The sequence below is a fragment of the Nomascus leucogenys genome, chromosome 9 (assembly GCF_006542625.1).
Source record: "Nomascus leucogenys isolate Asia chromosome 9, Asia_NLE_v1, whole genome shotgun sequence".
NCBI lineage: Eukaryota > Metazoa > Chordata > Mammalia > Primates > Hylobatidae > Nomascus > Nomascus leucogenys.
Genome location: NC_044389.1, coordinates 112088272 through 112108124, shown reverse-complemented (window position 1 = coordinate 112108124; position 19853 = coordinate 112088272). Strand labels below are relative to the sequence as shown.

The 19853-nt window shown below is 51.3% G+C and overlaps 2 protein-coding genes and 1 long non-coding RNA gene across 6 annotated transcripts in view; 2 read left to right on the top strand and 1 right to left on the bottom strand.

Annotated features, from left to right (window-relative positions):
* PFKP (phosphofructokinase, platelet) overlaps positions 1-16199 on the top strand; it is a 69617-nt gene extending 53418 nt beyond the window's left edge. For both annotated transcript variants that reach the window (XM_003257579.4, XM_030819366.1), the window contains exons 17-22: positions 9094-9258; positions 11708-11769; positions 12539-12650; positions 13837-13936; positions 15096-15198; positions 15849-16199. In XM_003257579.4, the coding sequence (XP_003257627.2) occupies positions 9094-9258; positions 11708-11769; positions 12539-12650; positions 13837-13936; positions 15096-15198; positions 15849-15978 (672 nt within the window). In that variant the 3' untranslated portion in view covers positions 15979-16199. The remainder of the gene's footprint in view (positions 1-9093; positions 9259-11707; positions 11770-12538; positions 12651-13836; positions 13937-15095; positions 15199-15848) is intronic.
* Positions 26-8282, top strand: LOC115836741. Its single transcript, XR_004031778.1, has 2 exons — positions 26-3863; positions 4383-8282. It is a non-coding gene; the product is annotated as an uncharacterized LOC115836741 (long non-coding RNA).
* PITRM1 (pitrilysin metallopeptidase 1) overlaps positions 13587-19853 on the bottom strand; it is a 39862-nt gene continuing 33595 nt past the window's right edge. For 2 of the 3 annotated variants that reach the window (XM_030819364.1, XM_030819365.1), the window contains exons 25-27: positions 18300-18445; positions 17646-17748; positions 17132-17534 (exon numbers count right to left, since the gene is read on the bottom strand). In XM_030819364.1, the coding sequence (XP_030675224.1) occupies positions 17441-17534; positions 17646-17748; positions 18300-18445 (343 nt within the window). In that variant the 3' untranslated portion in view covers positions 17132-17440. Of the gene's footprint in view, positions 13725-16395; positions 17535-17645; positions 17749-18299; positions 18446-19853 lie in introns of those variants that run through there. The other variant, XR_004031777.1, reaches the window with a different exon arrangement.

Below are 19853 nucleotides of genomic sequence, written 5' to 3'. Positions count from 1 at the left end.
CCCGGGCTCAGGTGATCCTCTCACCTCAGCCTCCTGAGTACCTGGGACCACAGGCACGTGCCACCATTCCCGGCTAAAAGAAATATATGCCTATTCCGACGTTTGTGTGTCACACTTGGCAACTGACGTGGGAGTTTGAAGATCTGTACCTAACGCAGAAAGCATTTCATTTTTTTAAAATTTGATGTCTAAAATTTTTCAGTAATTCGCAAGTTTTAATTTTTCTTGTGAGACTTGGTTCTCATGAATGTTTTCCAAAGTCTTTTTTTTTTTTTTTTTTTTGTAAACCCTTGGCAGGAAACTTATTTCTAGCACTGGTAAATAAAAAAAACAAGCTTTTAACATACAGCTCATACGGTAAGTAACGCTTGGCACTCGTTTCTTGCTTTTCTGAGCGTCTTAAACTTTCTTCGCTTTCTTTGCGAAGGAAACCTGCCCAGGTTTTCCTGTGTTCACTGGCTTTGGGGGCAGCTTTCACCTTATTTTTGGCAGTCACTAATCTCTGACCTAGATGTTGCTTCTGTTCTCCTGGTGATGGGCGTTACGGCTCTGCTGCTATGGGGCTGGCCCAGCTCTGGGCCGACCTTCGTGCTGTGAATGTGAAGATAAGCATCTTTCACAGAGTGGATTCCGTCATTGCTTTCACTGCTCTTTCGCCTGCTTTAGCTAGATTTTTGGGTCTGTGAAAGTTGAGTGTACAACGGGAGGGACCGAAGCTTCCTTTTTCCCTCATTGTTACCTAATTGGAACTCGCCCAGAGGGAATGGGTGGAGAATTTGAGAGCAGTCACTAGCTGAGCGTCTGAAGATGTGGGACAAAGCTGGTGTTGATCTCCCTCTGACTGTTTTTATTTTCAAGTTTCCACACAAAGCATAGATCCTTGTGGTATGTGATGTGCACTTTCAGACATGAAGAAAATCTCTTTTTAATTCCAGGGTCCTCTGCTATAAATAACTTTTTTTTTTCAGATTGTAAATATGTAACAAATGTGTAGGGTCAAACTTATGAAAACCAAAATACGTGGGGCAAAAACACCTCACAAATGATCAGTTCCACCTGCTTTTACTTCCTTTGAAGGGATTGTGTGATTTATTATGCGATTGTTTTAAATTCAGTTTTTCATTCATTCGAGTTTCTCAAAGCTAGGTTAAACAATTTCTTTTTCTTTTTTTTTCTTTTTTTTTGGAGACAGGGCCTCACTCTGTTTCGCAGGTTGGAGTGCAGTGGTGCAGTCACTATTCACTGCAGCCTCGACCTCCCAGGCTTAGGTGATCCTCCCACCTCAGCCTCCTGAGTAGCTGGGACTACAGGTGTGTGCCACCGTGCCCAGCTAATTTTTTGTATTTCTATAGAGATGGGGTCTCCCTCTGTTGCCCAGGCTGGTCTCAAACTTCTAGGCTCAAGCAGTCCCCCTGTCTTGGGCTCTCAAAGCCACAGGGGTTACAGGGATGAGCCACCGCGCCGGGCCTGAAGTTAACCGATTACAATGTCTGAGAAAGAACTGGAGCGTGTAGTTAGTTGAGCCTCCCATTGGCCAGGCACAGCCACCTTGGTAAGTGCACGTGTGTGTCCTTGTTGCCCTTCTGATCCTGAGCTCCAAGGAACAAGGCTGTCTTGGGAGTGCGGTGGTTCCAGTCTCATGATGGGTGAGTGACGCCGTCTGACCGAGGTCACCGTGGCGAATGCTGTGGCTGGTTGGCAGCTGGGGCAGAGAAGAGAAAGCCGCTGAGGGTCCCTCTGTGCACCCTGAAGGGAGAGGGACCGAGTGTGAACATGGCAGCTGTTTTCTCCAGAGCCCTGTTTACTGATGGCCAAATGGGGTGAATCCCGAGAAGGTTTGGATTTGGGTCCGAACTGGACTCGTCTGGCCATAGACGAACATGAGCTGGTGGTGTCCTCGGGAAATGAGGGCGTGAGGCGACTCGACACGGATGGCTCCGGGTCCCTCCGGCCACTGTCCTGAAGCCATCGGAGGCTGAGGACGCGTGGGAGTGAGCGTCTCTTCCCTGTCCAGCCACACCCTCTGTGACCGGTGACTCATGGTGTGGCCCTGGGCAGCATTTAGGTTTGAGGTCTGTAGATGGCTCCAGTATACCGGCTTCTATTGGTCAGAAAATTTTGTGATTCTCATCGGGGGTGATTTTGCCCCAGGGGATGTTTGCAACGTCCAGGGAGGTTTCTGCTTAGAACTGGGAGAAGGGATGCTCCCAGCCTCTGGGGCTGGAGACAAGGGACGCTGCGGAACGTCCCTCCAAGCACAGGGCGGGCTGCATAAGAGGAGTCTGGCTCAGGACGTCGCCGTGTTGTGCTTCAGAAGCCCTGGGCGGGTCTGATGTGGTGAAGCCATCGTCTTCTTTGGACACGTGCGTCCTCGTCCTCTCTCATGATTTCCTTCTTGCCTGCATTGATGCTTAGCTTGCGACGCAGCCCCTCAGAATCTATGCGGTGCTGATGAGTGGTCTTCGGGCAGAACAGAATGAATGAAATACCTTGGGGCAGGTGTGACACATTCTCAGGATATGGCTGCAGGGAGTTTCAGTCAGACTCCTTTCATTCCTTAGCGCTGGCGCATTACTCCGTCCTGTAAGCTTGATCAGGTCACATCAGAAACACAGTAAGCTGGTGCCATGCTGCCGTCAGCTGCCGCGAAGGTGGCAGTGACCACAGCCTCGTGAGTGGTTCACAGCCTGGCTGTGCTTGGTCTTGAGAGTTTTATGCTTTCCTGGGCAGGGTCTCCCCCGTATTGAAGATTCCCTCCCCTTTTTTGGAGACCGAAGGAAGGAAAAGAGGAGTGATAGGGAAGAGGGGGGAGAGGATTTGCAGCAATGTGGCCATCCCCACAGATTTCAATGTGGAGTTAAGGTGCCGAGACCCCCATCTGCCCTCCTGTGTGCCTCAGGCCCCTCCTGGTCCCAGGTCACCCATACTGTCTGGCTTCCAGCGAGGGCTTCTCGGAGAACCAGCTCCCCGCAGCCAGTCTTGGTCAGTCCTGAGCGCGGGTATTCCACAGTAAAGTGAGTGACACCACCTGTCTGAAAAGCATAAGGAGCCTCCCACGTGGCGGTGCTGAGGGGCCACATCCTGGGCACCAGGCCAGCCAGTGCCCCCACATGAGTGTTGCTGGCTGGGAAACAGCTGGCATTTGGATTGAAGTCCTGCAAAAACTGCCATGGCCAGAGCCTGCAAGGCAGAGCCTGCACAGAGCGGCCCAAGCGCTGGGCACGTGCTGGGCCTGGGTGGACATGGAGGCCATGCCATGGGGAGCGGGGGACCCTGCTCACAGCTCACCTTGTGGTCCCCCAGCACTGACCCACCCGCCCCACCCTCCTACCCACCACGCTGTGAACTCACCTGCCATGGGTCTACACCCACTCTCTGAAGCCCTCGGCCCCCATGGGCTCCAGGCCTTGGGATGCTTTACGTTGCACCAGCGCTGCAGAGCCCAGATCGGTCAGTGTCCAACTCTCCTGGGGAGGCGTGGGCCCCTCCCTGTGTCCCACCAGTAGCATTTCTGCCACAGATGCGGGGATATTCACAGTAAGATGGACACGTTCAAGACCATAAATAGTTAGTTTTGCCACCAAGTGGATGTGGGGCCACTTGGAGGTGGGAACAGTGGGCGTGTGGACCTGTCCTGCTGTGACTGGTTAACACCCTGAGGTGGAGTCTGGAAAACCCCGGTGTACACGGGCTCGAGAACCGCTCCCCTTTCTGATACTGGAGCCCGTTTCCCAGTGGAACCCCAGAGCAGCCACTCAGGTTCTTGCTGGCCTGTGCCGCTTTGTGTGCGGCTTCCGAGGGCAGAAACGGCAGCTTCCCCCCGGAGAGCAGAGATGTGGCGTGGGGCTGAGTGCGGCCCACCGGTAATCCAGCTGCATGCCTCCTTCCCTGCCTGCATGTCGGCGCCGCCTCTGCACGATGAAGGCAGTCACCTGGTGTGGTCCTTACAGCGGTGGGCCTCATCCACGGATCCTTGCCTGCCTGCAGAAAGCTATAGGGTTGGCTCTGCCTTTAAATGTCCTGACCACCCTGGCCTCCCTTACCCACCATGAGATGCTGAGAGCTGAGCTATCCCGCTCGTGACTAACTCGCCATTGCTTGCAACCTGCTCTGCTGCCTGCCTTGCACCCACCCCGCTGTGCTGCCTGCAGGCCCCCCCTTTCATGAAGACCTGGGCTGTGCCCACGCGGCCCCCTGTGTCGCCGAGGCCTATCCTGCTCCCGCACGGCCTCCAGAGCTCCCCTCAGCCCCTTGACCCGCATGAACCGGCTCCACCTGGTGACTCAAGTCCCTCCTGTCCCTTCCTGGACCTCAGCGCAGGCCCTGGGGCTGGCAGGTGAGCCTGCGGCACCCCCGCTAACCGCTTGGCCCTGCTGCTTCAGGCTTACAAGAGCGCGTGCGACATGGCCGAGGCGCGAGGCCGCCACCAGGAGCTTTGCATCCCCCTGTGTGTGGTGCCGGCCACGATTAGCAACAATGTCCCAGGCACAGAAATAAGCCTGGGCTCCGACACTGGCCTGAATGCTGTCGTTGAGGTAAGAGAACCCCATTTCGTCCCATTGCTTTTCCTTCATTTATTTTAGCAACTTGTTTCTTCTGTGCTAAGAATGAGCCAGATTTATTATTACTCCTTTTCCCCCCTTTGTTAGCCTGGCTTTATGTCACACTGGCCAGAACAGGGTAAAATTTTTTTAGCTTCTCTGCCTTAGGGAGAGCCTGTCTTTACTGATTACAAGTGAGATGCTATATCCAGTCCTTGGGATCGTGTTTCTATCCCACCTAGACTAGGGGAGCTGCAGGCACCATTTCTCTGGAGGCTGCCTCTCCTGCCTGCGCTGAGTAGTGAGGCTGCAGGGCCAGCTGTGGGAGCCTGCAGGAAGGGGTGTGAGTGCCCAGTAAGTACGAGCTCCGGGACAGAGCCGAGCCCACTGGGGGCCGCTGCCTGGAAAACAGCCTTCCTGGTGAGACGAGAGGCTCTTTAGAGAGCCGAAATCACGCCCTCCTGGGCAGGCGGTTTCCCCAACATGTGCCTTGGGAGGGGTGGATTCTGCCGGTCATGGGTGTGGTGCTGACGCCCGCATCGTGGCCCCTCTGGTCCCTGATACTCTGACCCACCTCCATCGTCATGAGCTGGACGTGAGGACCTATGGTAGTTCCACAGGTCTTTGCTGCAGAGAGGGTCCTCACTCATCTGCAGACAGGACGGTGGCCACCTTGGCATGTGGGGTCACGTCCATGACTTGGCCGCCTGGTGCGAGGGACCCGCAGAAAAGCACAGCCGCTGGCCGGGGTGGGCCTGCATCGCGTGCGGGGACAGCAGCCGCTGGCCTTTACCTTAGATGTTCATGTCCAAGCCAGCTCCAGAGTTTGCGGTGAAAACTCCCAGCCCTGTTGGAGACTCCTTAGTTCAGCTTGGCACAGAACCTTGGAAAACAGCAGTTCTATTCCAGGTACTTCCTTCAGAGCTGAGTTACAGTGCAGGGAAGGGAGCAGAGGGGCCACGAGGTCGGCTGAAGCTTCCTGTGCCTCTGAGCCTCAGCCTCCCACTCGAGCTGAGGGGTGTGTCCTGGCCATCTCTCTCCTGGGCTTCTCCCTGTCGCATTCCCCAGTGCTGTGGTGGCCTTGCAGAGGCTGGCCCTGGCTCGTTCCCAGGACTTCCCTGGGCCCCGCAATTGACCCCTGTTGGGTGAATGCCATTGGGGTCCGGCCATCGCTGGCTTCACTCTCCTTTAGCACCTCGTAGACGTCCACGCACGCTTCCACCCTTGCGCCCCACACGCGACGCAGCCCTACCCCGGCCAGCAGCTGTGCCTTGCTGTGGGTCCCTTGCTGTAGCATGGACAGGACCCCCACCTCCTGTCCCATCTGGCCACCGGCTTCAGCAGAGGCTCGGCTGCCATGAGGGATAACAGTCATGGGAAAACTGGCCTCCCTGCAGATTCACAGAGCAAGGCGGTTCTCACAGAGAAGTCAGTGGCTCTTTTCTACCTTAACACTGTAGCAAACGCCACCTTATCTTTCACTACCAATTTATGTTTCTTAACACCCATGGAGCAAAGTGCTGGTGATGTTTGAACTGTAGCCTGGGGCTCTCACTCCCATGGGACTCCTCGGGGAATTTTCTAGCAGGATCACCTGTGTACCCTTGCAAGGGGTGGTGTCTGCCGGGCGCATCCCATCGTGCAGGGGGAATGGCTGAGGTCACAGGCATTGCCTGACAAGTGCCACTCATGGCTGCTGTCCACGTGCCAGGCCTGGGACACAGCCCCCTGCCATCCTTCCGCCCACTTGGAAGCCAGGGAGGCACCTCCGTGCAACACTGCAGGCAGGCAGGGCCACACTTGGGATCTGCCGCCTTCTTGTCAGTGCTATTTTGACTAATTGCCTGAGGCACGGCCGGAGTGACTTGCTATTTTTAGAAGCTAATTCAGGCTTCAGATGCCATCTAGGTAATGAGGAGAGAGTTCAGGAAAGCTGTATCTAAGCTCCAGCAAAGGCGGCCTCTTCCATCCCAGCTGTCCCTGCGTTTACACTCAAAGGAGCACACGGGGGCGTGGCTCAGGTGTCAGGGCTGTGCTGTTCCACACCCCCCAGTGGCAGCCTGGCGGGACCAGAACTCAGACACGCTCGGGCACAAATCAGCCTCTTGGGAGAGCTGCTTTGCCTACAGAATTCTTTTGCCATTAAGCGGTTGATGTCATTTTTTGAATGAGTGACAGTAATTCCCCACCTCAGGGTGGGCTGCAGGGGAGATTCAGTTGGAAAAGTAACCCATGAGGTTTTGTGCCTCTGGGGGTCCTGAGGCCCCACTCATGCCGGGGATTCTCTAAGACAAAGGACAAGTCTTAGAGCCTTACAGCGTCTTAAGTCTTAGATCACATTTAGAGAGAGACCCAGTACAGATGGAACAGTGAAACCCTCAGAATTCTGCACTGGCCCTTCAAGAAGGCAACTGTGGGCTCTTTTGACCCTTGATGGGGTTCTGTCCTCTGTCCTAAGCACAAAGACGGGAATTCTTCCCATTGCCTGTTTCTCTCCCCTTCTCGGCTTCTACAAAGCAAAGCGGCCTGCTAACTAGAGCCCGTGTTCAGTTTTGAATACATCAACCAAGTATTTTGGGAAGAAAACAATCTGCCAGAGAAACTGGAAGTATAGGTTGGAATGGTTTAATCAAGCCCGCATTTATTAAAGTGCGCTTTTAAATTTCATCCAAAGTACTCAAGTGGAAATTTCCCAGTGGGTGTTAAACTTGGGTGCACAGACTCTCACGTGGCTCCTAGTCTCAAGTCCACACCGCCACTTCATGCTCTTCCACTTGGCTGAGTCCCACAGAGGCCGGATAGGGAATCCTGCAGGATCAGCCCTTGACCAGGACGGACGGACAGATGGCTGGCTGGCTGGGGAATACCGTGCTTATGTCATTCAGAGACAAGCTGTGTCTGGAGCGCCTGCTGTGGGGGCTCAGCTGGGTGCTGCTGCTGGTGCAGTGGTGTAAGCCCAGCCCACAGTTGCTGTCCTCATGGAATTTGCAGCCTAGTGAGGAAGATCCTGCCAAGTCAAATAACCATGAGGTAACTGCAGGGAGAGACACCGGGATAATTTCTATGAAGAGAGGACATGGGGTGCTCCAGGAACCCCTGACAGAGGGAACTTTGTGGTCCTAGAAACCAGGCGGTGTTTTCCGGAGGAAATGACATTTCCCTCTGGATCAGAGCTGAGGAAGGTGCCTGTGTGTGTCCCGTGGCCGCTGTGACACCACACACCTGGGGCTGGAAAATAATACTCTCCCACAGCTCTGGAGGGCAGGAGCCGTGGGCTGAGGCCAGGGTGTTTGCTCCAGGAGAGGCCCTCGTGGCCCGTTCAGGTGCCCAGAGCTGTGGGCCTTGCACGCCTTGTTCCCTGGCGCCTCCTCCTTCCATGTGGGTGTGCAGCATCCCGCTCCAGGGCCTTCAGCCTCTGCACCCCTCGTCTGCCGATGCAGGTGATGGCATTTGGGGACCACCTCGGTAGTCCTCAGGATTCACCTTTATCACCGCATGAGGGAACATTCCCAGGTTCCAGGGATTAGGACTGGGATTCCTTTGGGGGCTGCTCTCCCGCCCACCACTGTGCCAGAACGTGATGCACACAGCGGCCAGCATATCCAAAGGCCCCAGGAGGACCTGGGGTGGCTGGATTGGGACCTGGTGTCGGGAGCAGGTGGGGCCGGGGATTCCCGAGAAAGGCTTGACGTGTACTTGAAGCAAGCAAAGGGTTTTGAATAAACCAAGAACTAGATCAGATTTGTTTTCTTAGATGGGTCTCTGTTCTGTGTGAACAGATTGGAGGGTCCCGGGGTGGGAGCTGAGGCCCAGGCAGAGGCTTTGCAGAGTCCCAGGAGAGGGCGTTGCAGCCCGGACTGGTGTATGGGTGGGAAGGCGGCCGATGCATTTCTTTGCTGTTTTTCTCCCCGCTGAGCTTGGGTCCTCATGGAGGGCGGATGGCAGATATTTCACTGTGGGACCCAATGCCTGTGCATCTCGAAGACTTCCCCAGGTGCCTGGGTCTAAGAACCACCATCTGCCTTTGAGTAGAGTTTCCATAAACGTTAACATTCACCGATGGATGGAAGATGGCCACAACTCCAAAATCACAGGGAACTTTTCAGAAAATAGAATAGCACAGCAGTTCCCACGGACCAAACTGGCAGGGGACAGTCCCCTAACATCTCAGCTCACACCTAACGGTGTCTGTGTCCAGTGAAAGCGGCTTCAGCAGGGACAGTCACAGAGCAGCTTGGAGCCAGCTGGCTTGTGGGGTTGTCTTTTCCGTCCCCTTCTACGGGGCCTGGGAGAAGGGAGCGGCAGATGGCCAGGCCCTCACTATGGGTCATCGAGGTCACCTCCAGGTGGCTGCCATAGTGGGGTTGCGGGGGACCACATTCACACCCAGTCTGAGGGCACATCCCGGCTGCTGCACACCCTTCCCCTCTGTGGGATGCTGGGACTGCATGCTCAGGCGCGATGGGGGGCCTTGCACTCACTTGTGGGGGAGCTCTGGGATGGCGGGCGCACCCCGGCCCTGGGCTGGAGTAACTGATCTCTCTGTGACCAGACCTGCGACCGCATCAAGCAGTCCGCCAGCGGAACCAAGCGGCGCGTGTTCATCATCGAGACCATGGGCGGCTACTGCGGCTACCTGGCCAACATGGGGGGACTCGCGGCCGGAGCCGATGCCGCATACATTTTCGAAGAGCCCTTCGACATCAGGGATCTGCAGGTATGTGACGGGGCTGGCCTCAGGGACCGTCCCCTTGGGATCCACTCAGTGCAGCGGAGTGAATCATTGCGTCTAGGGTGGTTTGCTTTCCGAGGGGCATGGAGACGGAGGTGCTACAGAACACGCCACACTTGATGCACTTCGCATCGCCCAGGTGCCCCTACTGCATGTCACGTGATGGCGGATGTGCCTGGTCGAGGACACCTTCTAGTCTCATGTGTGAAACACAAGTTTGTTTGATGTAGTCCGTTGTGTAGTTAATGTTTTCTCACTTATGTCACCAATGATTTGAGAGCCTACGCTGACAGTCACCACCCACGTCTGCAACTGGCTCTGAAGGTTGCTGCAGCTTCTTTTAAATCCTGAGGCCCCTGATGCTGCATCTGCCTCTAAACTGACACAGACAGCTGTGGTTTTTTGGCATTTGTGGCTCTTTTAGGGAAGGGTGTCACCGACCCCGCAGTCTGCCCCTGCTTGGACAACACAGCAGAATCCAGGCCTGGACACTGCAATGTTCAAAGTTGCTAAACTCCATGCAAGATGACAGGCCTTGGCAGATAAAATGCAACTTGAACAATTGTCTTTATTTATTTAGAGAGGGAGTCTCGCTCTGTCACCCAGGCTGGAGTGCAGTGGCACAATCGCGGCTCACTGCAACCTCCGACTCCCAGGTTCAAGCAATTCTCCTGCCTCAGCCTCCCAAGTAGCTGGGATTACAGGCACCCGCCACCAGGCCCAGCTAATTTTTGTATTTTTAGTAGAGATGGGGTTTCACCATGTTGGTCAGGCTGGTCTCGAACTCCTGACCTCATGATCTGCCCACCTCAGCCTAACCAAGGTGCTGGGATTCCAGGCGTGAGCCACCGTGCCCGCCACCATTGTCTTTTAAAAAGTTAGGATGTTACTTGTTTCTAAGCCAAACAGATGAAGTAAAAAGGGCCTTGGCACTAATTATGTGACATGTGAATCACGAATTTCTTCACCATGTCAAATTAAATATTTGTGGAGTCATTCACTCCATCACGATGTTTCTGTCAACAGTGGGTCCCATAAGATTATAACGGAGCTGCCCCAAACAGGTGCAGTTTTTTTGTCTTTTATAAAAAGATACATATATCTTTATATATGTATCTTTTTATAAAATATACATTTATTATAAAAAGATATCTTTTTATAATGTATATTTCATAAAAAAATGTATCTTTTACTGTGCTTTTCTACGTCTAGACATGTTTAGATACACAATTGCCTGCAGTATTCAACAGTCTCAGACATTCAAGTTTGTAGCCAGGAACGACAGGTGTGCAGCAGGCCCTGCCTCCTGGGTTTGTGTGAGTTCACTGTAGGATGTTTGCACAAGGCTTAAGTCACCTAGCAATGCATTTCTCAGCACATATCCCTGTTAGGTGACTCATGCCCGTATTTCGGAAATCTGTCCAAAGATCCTGCCTCACCAGCACTCAACATGGCAAGGGCTTAAGAAGAGAAATTATGACAGATTTTTATTTTTTGCTTTTTTTTTAAAAGTTTTGAGATGGAGTCTCGCTCTGTCACCCAGGCTGGAGTGCAGTGGCACAATCTCGGCTCACTGCAACTTCCGTCTCCTGGGTTCAAGCAATTCTCCTGCCTCAGCCTCCCAAGTAGGTGGGACTACCGTTGCCCGCCACCACGCCCGACTAATTTTTTGTATTTTTTAGTAGAGACAGGGTTTCACCATGTTGGCCAGGCTGCTCTCAAACTCCTGACCTCAGGCGATCTATCCGCCTTGGCCTCCCAAAGTGCTGGGATTACAGGAGTGAGCCACCATGCCTGGCCTCCTACTTTGTGAAATTCTGCCATTGCGCCCAGTGACAGATTTGATTAGATGTAAAAACCTCCATTTTCTTAGGATCAATCATTAGAGAATTACCTCCCTCTTGTAATCCTCCCAACATGATCTGAAATGAGATGTTCTTACTCTTTTTCTAAGACCATCTTTTCCTTAAGAAATCTGTGTATGAATGTGAGTCTACAAAATTCTTTGGTCAGACACTGTTCATCAGGCCGTCAATGAGATTCCATAGAAAGGCCAAGGTCACTCTTTTCTTCTGAGAGCACTGAGAGAACATCGTCATGCAAATAAAAATAAACAAGGAGCAATAGAGCCATGAATGAGCACTAGGCAAATCACGGAATTACCGTTTTCAGAGGGACCCTGTTGACTCTGGAAGGTGTTTCTAGTGGCCGCCGTGAGGGCTGCTCACCGTGCCCTGTCCTCAGCATTCATCGCTGCAGACATGCCCTCCCTGTCTGGGAGGAGGCTCCCCCAAGACCCGAGCCACGAGAGTTGCAGCCTCCTTGGCCACGCTCACCGCCACGCTTGGTTGGCACTTCCCGGCCTGCAGTGCCTGGCACATGGTTGGTACTTAGTAATAGTTTATTGTCTGATTAACAAAATACTCTCTTCCAGTCCAATGTGGAGCACCTGACGGAGAAAATGAAGACCACCATCCAGAGAGGCCTTGTGCTCAGGTGAGTGAGAGAGACCAGGGGCTGATCTTACCCTCACTGCCACACCGTGGTTCTTAGATTCTAGTCTGTGACTTGGGCTGGATGCGTGGTCATTTCTTTGCCGCTAGAGTGCACCACACACACTGAGCAGATGCAGAAGAGAGCTGTGGTGCGTTGCTCTAAAGACTTGCCTGCATTTAGACAACTACAATGTTTGCTTTATAGTCTCTTATTCTTTTAGATATCTCGCAATCAGTCATTTCCCTAATTAGCACCTGACGTTTATGAAGGAAGAAGGAAATACAGTCATTCCTCTTAGCCTCAGGGAATGTGTCCCAAGACTCCAGTGGGTGCCTGAACCTGCGGATAGTACCCGCCCCCTGTATACCCAAGGTTTCTTCCATCTTATAACCAAGGCGGCTACTGAGTGACTCGGGCAGGAGGCACAGACAGCATGGAGACGCAGGGCACAGGGATGATTCACGTTCTGGGTGGGACAGAGCAAGACGGCACGAGATTTCATCACGCTACTCAGAATGGTGTGCAATTTAAAACTTACATATTTATTTCTGGAATTTTCCATTTAATATTTGTGGGCCTCAGTTGACCACTGGACCATGGGTAACAAACTGCAGAAAGCAAAACCGTGAACTGGAGGGACTGGTGTTGATGTAGAATCACCATAGGGTTGGGGGACGCGGGAGGCCAGCCTCCCAGGGCCGTCTCCCCAAGCAGGGAGCTGCCTGCCCACTGCACGCTAAACAAAGTGGCTCCTTCTCGCTCGTTTCAGAAATGAGAGCTGCAGTGAGAACTACACCACCGACTTCATTTACCAGCTCTATTCGGAAGAGGGCAAAGGTGTGTTTGACTGCAGGAAGAATGTGCTGGGCCACATGCAGCAGGTAGGCCCGAGACCGCAAAGCCACTGTCGTGTGACTTTTAAAAGATTAATGTCTTATTTTAGCCATTTTGGGGAAAAATGTATAAGTAAATTCCAAGATGATAAAAAACATCTGAACTTTTTGAGACAGAGTCTTGCTCTGTCTGGAGTGCAGTGGTACGATCTTGGCTCACTGCAGCCTCCACCTTCCAGGTTCAAGTGATTCTCCTGCCTTAGCCTCCCGAGTAGGTGGCAGTACAGGCACCCACCACCACACTCAGCTAATTTTTGTAGTTTTAGTAGAGATGGGGTTTCACCACATTGGCCAGGCTGGTCTCAAACTCCTGACCTCAGGTGATTCACCCACCTCAGCCTCCCAAAGTGGTGGGATTACAGGCATGAGCCACCGTGCCCAGCCAAAACATCTGAACTTTTAAGTCATGCCAAACATCACCAGCTTTAGGATTCTTTTGCTGGTGAGGTTTGAGTAATGGGGATTTTAAGGGAACTGTCAGCTTTCATGAAAACAGTGATACCCCCATTACTTGGAATGCTTATTCAAATTAAACGCTTCATCAAGTTAAAAACTGGAGCTTCCTAAGATTTAAAATGCATTATCAGACATGTAGTATACTTGACACTCACCCCAAATCAGAATGACCTGGAATGAGCTGCACGCAGGCACATGCATATTATGAGCTGAGCCTGGGACACAGGGGTCCAGGCCTCCTAACTTGCACACACTCCTTCCTCACCACCTCCTATTATACTTTTAAGCCAGAGCCTGTGAATTTATTTCAAAGGGCTCATGAATCCCCTGCAATGATGATGAAATAGTAGGCGTATATGTGATTTTGTTAAAGAATCCACAACAGTTATCAGATTAAAGTTGTGACCCATCCCCACCTCAGATGAGTTTATGAAATCCTGATTTAAGATTTTAAAATAGTGAAGATTGTTAGTTGACTTGTTCCGTTTATTAAAATCCTCATCTTACTGGGCAGGGGGAACACTTGATACTTTCGCTTAACAGGCCGAGTTCAGGCTACGGGAATCACAGGTTTTGTTTTGTTCTGTTCCAACTATCGATAAGGACCTAGAAATAAAAACATGAATTCTGTGAAATAGAAATTGTCATTTCTATTCAATTTTTAACAGCAAAGTGTTACTGTATAACTGATATTTCATATAACTCTAACCACCAACAGGGTGGGGCACCCTCTCCATTTGATAGAAACTTTGGAACCAAAATATCTGCCAGAGCTATGGAGTGGATCACTGCGAAACTCAAGGAGGCCCGGGGCAGAGGTATGGGGCCCGGGGAGGGAGGCCACAGCCTCGTGATGCAGGTCATCTGCCTTGGTGAAAATGCTGTCCTGTCGGGGAGAAGTAGGGTGCTGGTTCCTTCTTCAGTTCAGTACTGAGCTGCACGTGACGTTTTACTCCTGCTGATCTGAGTGTTGCTATTTAACCAACCTTGGATTCCTGGGATAAGATCAGCTTGGGCATGACATGTTCTCTTTTATCACTGCTAGATTCAATCTGCAGTTCTTTTGTGCAGGCCTTTTGCTCTAGAGATCCTGAACGTTGGCCAGCAATGTCCCCTCACAGTTTAAGTGGGGCCTTCTATTTTTTGGATGTTTGGTAGGACAACCTCCTTGTGACTCCATCCATCAAAACTTCCAGTTTTGAGGAAGATTTGACTGCTGAATTGTTCATGTTTGTAGAACTATGCATGTTTTTCCTTAAATCAGTTTTGTAAGTTACATATTCTAAGAAATCTTTAGATAAACTGAAAAGTTTCAAAAAACATGACATTTTTTATAATACTCTTGTTAATGGTTCCAACATGGCTGGTCCCCACTCATTCCTGAGTGGCTATTTGTGCCAGCATCTTTCTCACCCCCACCCCCACAGCTTTCTTCATCAGTCATAGCAGATGTGTGCTTTTATTACGGCAAACCATGTATCACTGCCAATGTCTGACTTAGAAAAATGATAGCCTGCAAAAAACAGTGATGTGAATAGTTTCAATCAGTTTGTCTTTTTGAAGAACTGACTTTGGCTTTGATTCTTTCTACGTCGATTTTCTTTTGCTAATTTAGCTATGGATGCTTCTTGCCTCTCAGTGTGTGTATTCATGAGCATACATTAGTGTTTTGCTGTAATTTAAGCTAATTTCCCTATTCCACTATTTAGTGAAAAATTCTCTCCACCGGGAGAACAACCAAAAGCTGCTTTCCAGGAAGCCATCATTGGGGCAGTCCCACAAGAGCAGAGCTGCGCAAGGCCAGGCACTGGCCACACTGCACGGCTGTTCTCAGTCTCACCCGGGCTTCCAGGCCAGGTTCAGCATGGTTCTGAGGAATCTCAGTTCTCATCTCGCCCCGTGATTCTGCTCCCCCACCTGCCCATGTGACAGGGTGTTATTAATCTTTTATTACATCTTTTCTTAAACCTTTTATAGGAAAAAAATTTACCACCGATGATTCTGTTTGTGTGCTGGGAATAAGCAAAAGAAACGTTATTTTTCAACCTGTGGCAGAGCTGAAGAAGCAAACGGATTTTGAGTAAGTCGGGGTCTTATTGCCTCAGCGAACCCAGCCAATGTGAGTACGGGACAGGGAAATGGCTGTTGCTGTCGGCAACTCATTCAGGGGTTTCAGGAACTGGCTTTTCTGAAGCTCAGTTAAAAAATACTAGGTCTGGGGCCAGGCGCGGTGGCTCAGGCCTATAATCCCAGCACTTTGGGAGGCTGAGGCGGGTAGACCATGAGGTCAAGAGATCGAGACCAACCTGGCTCACATGGTGAAACCCCGTCTCTACTAAAAATACAAAAATTAGCCGGGTGTGGTGGCGGGCGCCTGTAGTCCCAGCTACACAGGAAGCTGAGGCAGGAGAAATCGCTTGAACCTGGGAGGCAGAGGTTGCAGTGAGCTGACTGCACCACTGCACTCCGGCCTGACAACAGAGTGAGACTCCATCTCAAAAAACGCACACACACACACACAAAACACCACTAAGTCTTTGGGGATAATTTTAAACAATGGTTTCATTTGACCCTGAAATTGGCTTTATCATCTAGTTGATTCAGCCGACCCTACAAACCCTGTGTTTCTGGCAAGACCGCTCGCTATGCTGGCTGTGGCGCGCAGGGCAGGCAAAGGCGTCTTCCCAGCGTGACTGCAGGCCTCACTGCTGTCTCCCCTTCCCTCCACAGGCACAGGATTCCCAAAGAGCAGTGGTGGCTCAAGCTACGGCCCCTCATGAAGATCCTGGCCAAGTACAAGGCTAGCTACGACGTGTCGGACTCCGGCCAGCTGGAGCACGTGCAGCCCTGGAGTGTCTGATCCGGTCCCACCTGCATGTGCCTGCAGCCTGGACTCACCGTGGACCATCCGTTTTTGTAACACTTAAGTTATTTATCAGCACTTTATGCAAGTATTATTGACATTAATACCTAATCGGCGAGTGCCCATCTGCCCCACCAGCTCCAGTGCGTGCTGTGGACTGTGTCTCATGCTTTCAGATGTGCATATGAGCAGAATTAAACATTTGCCTACAACTCCAACAGTCCTCAGTTTTAGTTTTTTAAGTGGGAGATGATTAATACCTCAATCTATGGGTGGCTACTAAAGCTTTTCTCAGTTTTGTGGGCAAAGATTAGCAAAATATTTTTATAGGGATCACTGAACTATGCACAAGTCATAAAAGGAGAACAAAGCCAGTAGTTTACACAGGCCAAGGGGAATGCCATGTTTACTTACTGTTACATATTTGCCATGTGTCAGTTTCCATCCACAGCAGCAGGCCAGGACCCTGGGTCTCGACTCCAGGCTTCTGCTCTCCTTTGAAAGTAAAGTAGAACACATGAATCTTAGTTACTTGTCCTCTTGATTGCAATCCTAGCTGCATATTAAAACCACCAAGGGGTGGGTGGGGCAGGGGTGGGTTGAAAAATCTGATAGCCAGCTTCTCCTCCAGGCCAAGCCACAGTCGTCACTGGGACCTAGGTTGGAACTCTCCGGAAGACTCTTGTTAGACGTGGGTGCTGGGGTGACAGCCCCACTGCCCTGGTGGGCCCCCCTGCTGTAGGGACAGCGTTTCTGCCTCTTAGCTCTAGTCTGCAAGAGACGACAGCTGTGCCTCAGAAACGGGGGCAGAGAGCTGTGTGGAGGAAGAGGAGATGCCAAAAACAAGCTCTGTTTGGGAAATCAGAGTCCAACGGCCAAGAAAGAGCTGGCGTGGAGGCTTTCCTTTCTGGCTCTGTAAAGATGAAGCAAGCGCTTATTCACCCCAACCCACCTGCTTGTCAGGACGGTTTCCATCCGGCCGCCCAGTTGAACTCCCGTCTGTTAGGGGGACACTCCTCCAGGGCCTTGGTGTGATTGAGTTTCCTGAACCCGCACAGGCAGACGTGGGACACCCTTGTGTACCTTTTCATTTTACTTGTTTTTAAATAAAGGCCCTAAATGCTACTTAAAATAATGACTCAAGCACAGGTTAATTCAGAGTTGCCCTTTATTTTTAGATTCTTAAATAAATATTCTAGAATGAGGTAAAACAAGCCTGTCAGTAGAAAGTGAAAATTCTACATGATGCATCTTTGGTGCTTCATGCGTGATTATTTCAACGAACCTCTTCCTGGTTGCTCTTAAGATAGATCTGAGTTTTTGTCTGACTCGCCAGTCAAGGGCTTTGGCAACACTTTAAGAATGACATAATATTCTTGGAAAAAGCAGTAGCATTTCGGACTTTTCATACTCAGCTCAGAGGCATATTGGGCTCTGCGCAGTCGAGCGCCACGGCTGCTCATCGGATGATCCAGGATGGGTCCTTGGCGATTTTCGGGTTCTCGGGTCCGAGGATGGCCAGGCCGTGTGTGCTCTTCCCAGTGCCGAGGTACCTGAGAGGAGGGCAGGCGTGGTCAGCGAGGACTGGCTTCTGAGTGAGCGCTGTTAAAGGTCAGCACGCAGGTTTCCAGTCCCAGACGCTGCCTCCCCCGCGCCCCACTCACCTATCGCTCACGGCCAGCAGCTTGTCGTGGCTGACAGCGAAGAGCTGCTCCCTGTAGGCCTGCTTCATCTCATCCGAGAGGCCGTACAAGAAGTGGTCCATTCCTAGAAGACAAACCACAGGCACGATGGAGCTGCCGCCCGGGAGCTCGCACGGTGGGCTGTGCACTCGTGTCCTGGAGGGGACACAGGCTTCTGTTATTTCACGTACATGTTTCAACCACAGGGACGTGTCTAACAACCCAGAGCTCACACCCCAACCTCCAGCTCCCACGAGCCACGCTGACCCCTACCAACGCCTGCTTCTGCAGCGTGGACGAGTCAGGGCCGCGGGAGGCTGATGATGCTGTGAGCAAAAATGGCTCTTACACAGTAACGTGGCCATGCCCACGTCCTCCTTCCACCCTAAAGAGCCCGGACAGTGCCATGGGTTGGCCCCACTGGGCCTCAGGTCAGTAAAACAAATGACAGGATGCGCTCTTCTCGCCCGGATGTCAGGAAGCGTGTTCAGGGTATCAGACGTGGAAATTCTATCACAAGCAAGGACGGAGGCGCCGGAAGCTGGTGCTCCTACCCGTGCATGCGGGGAACTCGGAAAACAGCAACATCATCTGTGAGGCTGTGGGCTGAGATTCTCACTGTTATACTCAAAATACCTTTGTCTGAAGGAGCGACAGGAGCATCTACGGTTGAGAAGACAGAAAGTTTGGCTTCGTCGATGTCTTGCTGTGTGAATTTTCCAGACTTAGCCCAGTCGACAGCCTTCCCAAAAGACTGGAGCGTCTCTATTGTATTTGGGTCCCTAAGAAACCCAGAGAAATGAACAGGCAAGCTTTTTACCAATGGACAAGTTGATGACAAACCTCCGTCGACTTAACAGTTCAACATCTTCTATGGGTTAACAGCTCTGTTTTACATCTGATTTAGTCCAAACAGCCCACTGACAAACTGCTCAATTACTCTCAATAGAAATTTAAATCCGATCACATAAGCCTTTCAACACCTTCTCCCTCTTAGACAAAGTCCTCCCCAGATTATTTAAATACACCTCTCTGTGATCTCATCAGGAGAGGAAAGTGGAGGGTGGGGGCAGGTCAGGATTACAGGGAAATTACAGGAAGACTCACATGGAAAAATTAAGCAAACCAAGGTTTTCCTTTCATCTCCCTTAAGACACACCCAGGGTAGTACAGGAATCAGCCTGAGGGGGCCAATCCATACTTCCCTTTCTGTAATGCTAAGAGCCCAGCCCTCCCTTCACCCTGACTCGGAGCTGCAGAGGGGTCGTGAGCTGCTTCCCCATCCTTGTCTAGAAGCGTGGCTTCCAGCACAGCAAGGGGGAGAACTCATCAGAGTGGCAATGGCTACCTACGTATCTAGCTATGCATCCACGAGACAGGGTCTCACTCTGTCGCCCAGGCTGGCGTGCAGTGGCACAATCTGCTCACTGCAGCAGCTTCAACCTCCCCAGGCTCAAGGGATCCTCCCGCCTTAGCCTCCTGTAGCTAGGACCACAGGCACTTGCCACTGTGGCCGGCCAGCTCCTTCTTAAAAAGTGTTAGAGTACATGTTCTCTTGGGCAGCCAAGCCATAGAAAATCAAGAATATTGTTTTAGAGTAACGGTGTCATGTTTATGAAAGCTAATAGAACTGCATCCACATCAGGCACCTCCAACTGAAATGAGCTAAGAACACTCTCAGGCTGTATTGCAGCCCCCTCACCTGGGGTCTGTGTTCCAGGACCCCCACGGCAGGGCTGCAGCCTCAGACAGCCACTGTGGACACTATGTTTTTTTCCTATACCTATGATAAAGTTTATAGATTAGGTACAGCAAGATATTAACAAAATACAACAATTATACTGTAATACAAGTTATGCTGATGGGCTACTATTAAGTAAAACAAGGGTTCTGCGAACAGAACCTCTTGGATACCCACAGTGTATCTGATACCTAGACGGCTACTGAGTGACCAACAGGCAGGTGCTGTAGACAGCATCAGCTTTCATCCCACTGCTTAGAGTGCTGTACAATTTAATAAAACTTAGGAAGTGTTTATGTCTGGAATTTTCCATTTAATATTTTCAGACTGAGGGTGACTGTGGGTGATAAACCGTGGAAGGCAAAACCATGGATGGAGGCACTACCGTGTTCTGCCAAAATATGCTGGCTTAAGCTAGGATTTACTGAAGGCAGAATGCTTCCTGTTTA